Source organism: Mus caroli, chromosome 1 (assembly GCF_900094665.2).
Source record: "Mus caroli chromosome 1, CAROLI_EIJ_v1.1, whole genome shotgun sequence".
Lineage (NCBI taxonomy): Eukaryota > Metazoa > Chordata > Mammalia > Rodentia > Muridae > Mus > Mus caroli.
The window spans coordinates 170,852,606-170,860,737 of NC_034570.1; the positions used below are offsets into that span (position 1 = coordinate 170,852,606).

An 8,132-nucleotide genomic window follows, 5' to 3' on the forward strand; every position below is an offset into this window, starting at 1 on the left:
GAGAGAGAGAGAGAGAGAGAGAGAGAGAGAGAGAGAGAGAGAGAAGAGCAGAGAAGGACCATGAGATGTGGAGAAACCATGTGGAGAGAACAGGAAGATTCACATGAGATTGCCATGAAAGAGCAGCCATGAGGACACACATGGACAGAGAGAGCCAGAACAAGACCAGATGGCAAGTAACAGAACCTTTTTATGTCCTGTTGGCTTAGAATAGCTCAGAACCTGCCCAGTTTGGGCTTTCAGCTTGTTATAAAAATACCAAGTCTCTGTGTCCTTATTTGAGATCAAGAATGGGCTAGAGCAGGTGTAGTAATGTCCTGCAGTTATTTGAGAGCATGTGTGTGTGTGTGTGTGCGCGCGCACGTGCGTGCGAAGAAAATCCCCCAAGAATTACATTTATATACATGTATTCCTATTTTGTTTCAATATTAACTTTAGATGTTTATTCTGCTATGTATATGGGTGTTTTGCCTGCTTGTATGTCTGTGCACCACACACATGCTTGGTGCCCCACAGAGGCCAGACAAGCCATTGGATCTCTTGGTGCTGGAGTCACAGATGGCTGAGTCACCATATGGATGTTGGGAATTTGACCCTATAGAAGAGCAGGCAGTCTTCTTAACTGTGGAACCATCCCTCTAACCCTGGCATTTTACTTTTTAAAAGCTATTGTGCATGGAGAATGAGTTCTTTCTCAAGTTTGTTATTGGTGCATAGGAAAGCGACAGGCTTCGTCTGCTGCCTTTGTATCCCTGGCTTCGCTGTTCACCAAGTTAAGAGTGTTTTACTTCATGTTTTGCCCGCATGTATGTTTGTGTACCATATGTGTGCTGGTTACCCTCAGAGGCCAGAAGAGGGCGGCAGATCCCCAGGACCTAGAGTCACAGATGGTTGTGATCTGTTTCACAGGTGCGGAGGAAGTCAGGTTTTTCTGGAAGAAAAGCAGTCAAGAGCACTGGAAGTCAGTGCTCTTGACTGCGGAGCCATCCCTCCAGCCCCCTTTAGAATCTTTTAAGGATAGGATCATGTATTCTAGAAATAGGGTTAGTTTGGTTTTCTTTCAAATTTGTATCTCCTTTTAGAAATAAACTCTTGAGCGCACTCACACATCAGCCACCATAGATAGTTTTGTGCCCCTCACACCCTGCGTGAAGCCTGTTCCCATGCATTCCCACCAGGTTACCTTCCTGCCCCTTCCTCTCCAGTTTCAGTACTGTCAACTGGACCAGCGGCCAGTGCTTGGGGCGAGGGGCCATTATTCCACTTACTGATGCCCCCACTGGGACATCATGTGACATCATGTGGCATTCAGACTGACAAGACAGGACTTCAGATCGGATAGACTCCTTTATGCAAAAAGTGAGTGTTTTTAACATATGAGGAAAAAGATATCAGATGCTGAGTGAGACCCTTGAAGATCAAATCTTTGATCCACAGAATTATGAAGAAGAAAAAGAAGTCCTTGCCTTTTCTTTTCTTTTCTTTTTTTAAAGCTGGGCGTGGTGGCACACGCCTTTAATCCCAGCCCTTGGGAGGCAGAGACAGGCGAATTTCTGAGTTCAAGGCCAGCCTGGTCTACAAAGTGAGTTCCAGGACAGCCAGGGCTATACAGAGAAACCCTGTCTCGATAGCGGCACTACACACTGTGCCAGACCCAGTCACCGTGTGCAGGAAGTGGTGGGTAAGGCTTCAGCAGTTTCATGTATCTTAGCTGTTTGGATTGTTCAGAATATTGAAAGACCTCCTCTGTAGGTAAAGGGGCAGCTTTGTAGGATGGATGCCCATGCCCTGGGCTGTTGTGCCCTCCTCACTGGCCATCTCTCGGACCCACTGTCTGGAGAACTGGGCCTTCAGTACAGCCACAACAGAAGGTTCTGTGGGTGCCTGAAGTTTTGTCACTGGCCGTTCATGTGCCCGTGTGAGGTGCCCAGACAGCCACAAGGGGGCGGCAAACACACGCCCTTCTGAATTCAGCAATCTTACCGGACATTTGCTAGAGGGAAGTGCCAGAGAGGTGCCAGGAGACACAGGACCCCGTTCCTTCCTGAGTCTACCTGTCTTTAGCCTTCAGATGTTGCTATCGGGAGAGACTGAGTCTCTGAGCCCCGGGACCTCAGAGCAGTAATGGCTGCTACCCAGGGCAGGGAAGCAGCCCTGGCCTTGCCAGCTGATGTTTCTCTGAGGTCAGAGGCTCTTCTTAGAATTGTCTGTCCTTGTACAAGTCCCTGATGAGAAGGTCTTTAGATAATATCATTACTGAAGGACATCTGAGGCCCTGCCAACACTAAGAGAGTCCTGATGAGAAGATCCACAGAGACCATCATTACCCAGGGACACCAGAGGGCCTTCAACAGCAAGAGAGTAGATCAGAGGGGTGGGGGAGAGCCTTCATTCTCAGCCTGTGCCAGGCAGGAGTATAAGGGACAAATCTCCACAGCCAGCCTGGTTTCCCATATAAAGTGGGGCTCTCCCAGAACGCAGCACCAGGAAGGTGTGTTTCCACTGAGAGGTGAGGGAAGCATCTCTGTTGCTATCTTGCAGTAGTCAGCTCTGAGATGGAGTCCAGCTGGGTTCCAGAACCTCGGTGCAGCCCCACTTAGGGACGCCCCACAGGGAGGCGTAGGGACCAGGTACCTGCCATTGCCAATTGTAGCATGTTCCTAACAGCGGCACACATATCTCCACATATGTTGTTCTGTGTTTTTGTATCATGTTACCTGGAACTCTGGCTGGATCAGAGTGGAGGTTTGAGGTCACCAGAATAAAGAGAGCTAAAGAACACAATAAATAAAGCACCCACTGGGCCCAGCTGGTAAGACCCCATCTCTCTGCCCTCCTAGGGATTCTAGCAGGCTCCTCAAGTGTCTGTTCATTCTAAGGTGGAAGGCTCAGTGCCATGAGAGTTCTAGAGGGATGTGAAGACAGAGTGGAGGTGGAGACTTGGGGACAGGCAGGGTGGGGGTTGGAGGGTTCTTAGCCCTGAAGCCCCCGACTGCAAAAAAGTCAGGCACCACTTAGTGTTTTCCCAGTGTGATACTGGAGCTAGGCAGCCACATTTGGCTAAGAGCATCCTCCAAGCTGCCCCAGGGAATGCCTGAGACATAGGGTCATGACAGGGAGAGGCCCTGCTCTAGTGGAACAGAGCCAAACATGGAGGAATCCTTCCTTCCACCTCAGCCGAGCACCATGGGACCAAACAGCTTTGCAGACCACTCTGGGCTCATTTGGAGACATGACTGGGCCTGGGATACTTAGGCCTTCTCAATGACAACTGCAAGCCATATATTCTCTGTTCCCAGAGCCCTGTGTACTGGGAGTGGCTCAAGAGCTGCCAGGGGTCTCCTGAGGCTGCCTAGGCAGCATGGCTTTGACTGCTGGTGGCACCTAAGTGTCCCTCTGTCCTAATCAGCAGGGCCAAGGTCAGAGGGCCCAGCAGGACTCTCCAAGACAGGGGATGGGGAGGGCACAGCAACTCTCTTGGAATGGAAGATCCACGTGGGTATCTAAGAAACACAAGGTATCTGGCCCACACACTCTTAGAAATAAATCCATTTATCATTAAAGCCATGCAGCTTAACACAGCTATGCAGTGGGGTGAAGCATATGGGGGTGGTAAGAGAGGACTCTGTCGGGTTGAAGTCTGGGTCCCCCAGTGTGGTCAGGGAACAAACTTATTCCTCTGGAAGGGGACATCTTCCATAAGTGTGACTGGGAAGGAACCAGGGCTGCTGCTAAAGCCATGGTTGGTGTGTAGTGTCATCACTGCAGCTCAGCCAGGGACACGAACTTGCGGATGTCCTGGGCCAGAAGCTTGGGCTCTTCAAAGGCAGCAAAGTGGCCCCCACGTTCCATATAGGAATAGGAGATGAGTTTGGGGTACTTGATCTTCACCCACTTTTCTGGGGCATGCAGTAGCTCAGAAGGGAAGGCTGAATAGCCAGTGGGCACAAAGACCTTCATCCTGTGGGGAAGAGGGATGAGTGAGGGGCTGTGTTCTCCTGTTCCCAGAGAGGACTCACAGGCCCTGGGGAGGACTTGGCTAGGTCTTCCAAGATGGAGCCATAATGGCAAGGGCTTCCACTACCCTCCCATTATAGACCCTCCTTTTCATTCATTAGGGACCTTGTCTGCCAGGGAGGGTCACCCAAGCAGGAAATGGGCAACCTCTGATGCCCACCTTGCTAGGCCATCTCTTTGCTCTCACCTGAGGGTCTCTACATAGGCCTGTGAATCCCAAAGTACCTGACAACCCTGAAGAAGTGGATACTCAGGATGTCTGGTATCTTTCTCACCTGTCCATCAAGCCTTCTCTGAGTTAAAGGACAGATGGTAACCATCCCCTAGCCCCAGCCCCGCCCCCTGCTCAGCCAGGCTTACCCCTCATGTCTATGGACCATGACACCCTGGCCCAAGTTTTCCTTGTAGAAGCGCTGGGAGGAGACAATGGTTCCTGCCGTCCAGTAGATCATGATGTTAGTCAGCAGATCTTCCAGGGAGAACTTCCTGGGAAAGCACACAGGATGCCCAGGCTCAGTGAAAGCTATGGCTGTCAAGAATAAAGGGCTGCCTCCTTCAGGGTCACCACAACAGACAATGCCTACCTCTCACATGCTGGGAGCCCAGGGCAGGACTAATGACTTATACCTGCCACTCAGGGGTGTGGCCTTCCACAGAGATCAGCTCCAGCATTCCCTGGTAGCTGTCTGTGCTGTAGAAGAGCTGCTGTGTTTGGCTTTAGATTGCCCACTGCCAAAGGCTCTCATCCCCTCCATGACACTCGCTGACATCAGTGTTTCAGGCCTACAGTCTTCTTAGTCTTCACTGTGACTAGCTTTAGCTCCACGTGGTCTACTAACCCTGGTGACCCAATCAATCCCGGCTGCTGACTTCTCTGAAAGTCTCAACATTGCATGTGTTCTGATGGCCACGGGCCTACCATGGCCCAACCACCCTTACCATGAGAACATCTTAGTCTAGAAGACACCAGTGCCCACTCTGTCTGGGGCTAGAGTTTCAAGGTTTTTCTGCCCCAGAGGAATTGTGATCTGCGGGTGAGTTACCTCATCTGCCTCCTTGGCCATGTTAGCCCCTCTTCCCTGTGGTGGCTGCACTATCTGATCTCATGTTACCCCTTTCTACCAGCTGCCCTCCCCAACCCAACTTCCACTCCTATTCCCTCTCAGTCCTGCACCCTGTAACTGTGTATATTGCTTGGGTCTGTAGGAGTTAGGCTCTTATCAGACTCTGTCCTCTTAGTCTGTCTGTCCCTCTGTCTTTTCCTGTCTTTTCTCTGTAGTCAGTACGACTTCCCAGCATCCTTAGATGCTGCTACTCACATGCTCTGTGATATCTACCAAGGATCAAGCAGACCACATGGAACTCTCTCTTCTGTACAATATCTTATCCAAGCGCTACCTTTGTGGCCCCACCAGGATGTCTTGCAGTCTCTGCCACCTCAGTGTGACAGTGCCAAAAAGGAGCTTGGCATCAGGCTAAGCTCCTGTGACAGAGCACTGTGCCAGAGGAAACAGCAGTTACCCTCACACCCATGTAATCTCACAGCTCTGTCCCCTCCCACCGCTCTCCGCAGAGCTCATGGATGTCTAGGGCCCAAGTGACAGGCTTCAGCTATTCTTCCATAAGGGTATTTGCTGCTGTGGGGACTTCCTGGCACACATAATTTGTCTGACCCCTAACTATGGTGCTGAACAAGTCACAGACCTTTTCTTGTGTCTACCTCCCCATTCCTAATGAGGGCCTAGAGTAGGAGGTGCACAAGCCAAGCAGGGAAGAAGCTTGCTGGCTTCCCTATGGGGTGTCTGGAGACAGGGGTAGAATGTCAGGTCAAGAGAGGCAGAGCCTGGGGATGAGTTCTGACGGAAAGGTGGGGCCTCACCTCTCTAGGCCTCCATCCTCCAGTTCACGGTATTCTGACTTGGTCCAGGTGGAGAACTTCTCTAAGATGTAGGCAGCCAGGCCCACAGGAGAGTCATTCAGAGCACAGCCTGGATGGGAGGAGCAAGGGAGGGGTTCAAGCCTGGCCCCAGAGAGTATGTGACTCCATGAGAGAGTATGTGGGTGCCACAGAGGGGCGGCAGGTCTAGCTGTGCACCTTATGTCTGAAGCCCTGGCCTGAGTAGCCTCATATAGCAAGAGGAGATCAATGTTTCCTATAATCTCATGGGATTCACAGACCATATGGGCTGTATCTTGGTGTAAAATTGATAGTTAATTACAAATAAATCTTAATATACCCACTAGTTAAAATACAATTCCAGTCATTGAACCAACAGGGGGCAGTATATGCATAGCATTCCTGAGGCCCTAGGTGCCATGACCAGCATTAAACATCATGGTAGGGACAGCAGTACAGAAACTCACAAGGGTCATGGTAAACCAAAGGAGCAAGAACACGGAGTCCTCGCTGTGTGACTTCAGTCCCTGAAGGATAAGTACAGGCAACAGCGCCCTAGGACCCCTAGTTAGGGGAGCAAGGGGTACAGAAAGAGGCCATTGACTGAGTCTGGGTCATGTGGACCTGCATTTACAACATGTATAAGGGACAATGCTGGTGAGCTCTTCTGGGGAGTGTGGCTGGAAGGCAGGAGAGCCAGAGACTGACTTCTTTCTGCTGTATTTTGGATTTTTTACATTCCCAGTCATAGCACGAACATCTGCATCGCAACGGGAAAGAAAGCCTGACTTTATAAAGTGCTATTGTGGTCAGGAGGTGTTCTTGCTGTGGGCGTGGAGCTACCATGGGAACTGTGGGAGCCTCCACAGTGGGCAAACTGAGTCCCAGGTGTCCTCTGAGTGGACTCGGGGGTCATCCAGAGGACACCTGACAGTCCTTGCATCTTCTAGGGCATCAATTGTCAAACTGTGGGTTGTGATCCCTTTAGGGTCCCATGACCCTTTCACAGGGTTTGCATATCAGATATCCTGCATATCAGATATTTACAACGATTCATAGCAGTAGCAAAATTATAATTATGAAATAACAAGAGAAATAACTTTAAGGTTGGGAGTCACAACATGAGGAACTGAAGCACTAGGAAGGTTGAGAACCACAGTTCTAGGGTGGTCCCACCTAGCTCTGCCTTTTAGCTTCTTCACAGCTCTGTCAAAGATAGAAAACCAGGAAAGTTCAAATGATTCTGGCCTATCAAGAAGAAACACCTTTTTTTCAGTAGTTTTTTTCCCCTTCTGCATTGGGGGTTGGACCTAGGGACTTAACAGGCTTGAAGTAAGGATTCTCCCACTCAGCTGCCTCCCAGCATGTTTGTCTATTCTGAAATAGGGTCCAAGGCACACAGGCCTTTCTGGATCCTCTTGCTGCAGCCTCCAGAGCAGCTGGGCTACAGACCTTGCTGAGGCACCAGGCCTCCGTGTATCATCAGGCTTGGTTACTCTGGGTGCTAATGAGCCTTGTATTCACTACAAAACGATTTGTATTCTCCATACCTTTGAACAAACTATTGTTTGTTTGAGCATTTATAATTTTCTTTATAAACTACAACTTTTAGTTTCTTTTCTTTTTTCTTTACAACACCCCTCCCCCACACCAGTCAAGCATCTTGCTATATGTCTCCCAGGATGGCCTAAAACTCACTGTGTAGACTAGGCTAGCCTAAAACTTGTGGGGTTCCCATAGCCTCTGTCTATCATACATGGAACTCTAGCTGTGGTGAGTGACAGATCACTTGTCATACAGTGTGATGCCCTGGTTCAGTTCTCAGTAGAGAAAACAAAGATTTCTGCTTCCTTGTCAGGGGTTTCTTGCTGTAGGCTGTGCTCTCAGGGGCAGTGAGATTCCCTCTGGGCCCCACTGCCCCGGTGTGCTTACCCACAGTGTCCGGCTTGGTGGCCTGGATGTGTAAGTAGCCACTCTCCCTCATGATGCTGTAGAAAACCTTTTCCTTGAATGGGTACAAGAGCTCAAGATCCTTCTCTGTGTAGCCAAGAAATCTCCCAAAACGTTGGCCCAGGAGAGGGGTCAGGGCATAAATGTTTCTTGAAATGAAAGCCATATTCAGGTGCAAACCTTTCACGTGGCTGTAGGCAGAGGAACAGGCACAGGTGAGCTCGGCTGCTGGGAAGGACAGGAGAGGAGAGGGAGAAGGAAGGAGGGG

At 50.1% G+C, this 8,132-nt stretch overlaps 1 protein-coding gene across 1 annotated transcript in view; it reads right to left on the reverse strand.

The window, feature by feature from the left end:
• Nucleotides 1–3,534: 3,534 nt before the first annotated feature.
• The window catches only part of LOC110290857 (epoxide hydrolase 1), a 28,080-nt gene continuing 23,482 nt past the window's right edge, over nt 3,535–8,132 (reverse strand). The window contains exons 6-9 of the mRNA XM_021157704.1: nt 7,847–8,055; nt 5,897–6,005; nt 4,378–4,503; nt 3,535–3,961 (exon numbers count right to left, since the gene is read on the reverse strand). Of these exons, the coding sequence (XP_021013363.1) occupies nt 3,760–3,961; nt 4,378–4,503; nt 5,897–6,005; nt 7,847–8,055 (646 nt within the window). The 3' untranslated portion in view covers nt 3,535–3,759. The remainder of the gene's footprint in view (nt 3,962–4,377; nt 4,504–5,896; nt 6,006–7,846; nt 8,056–8,132) is intronic.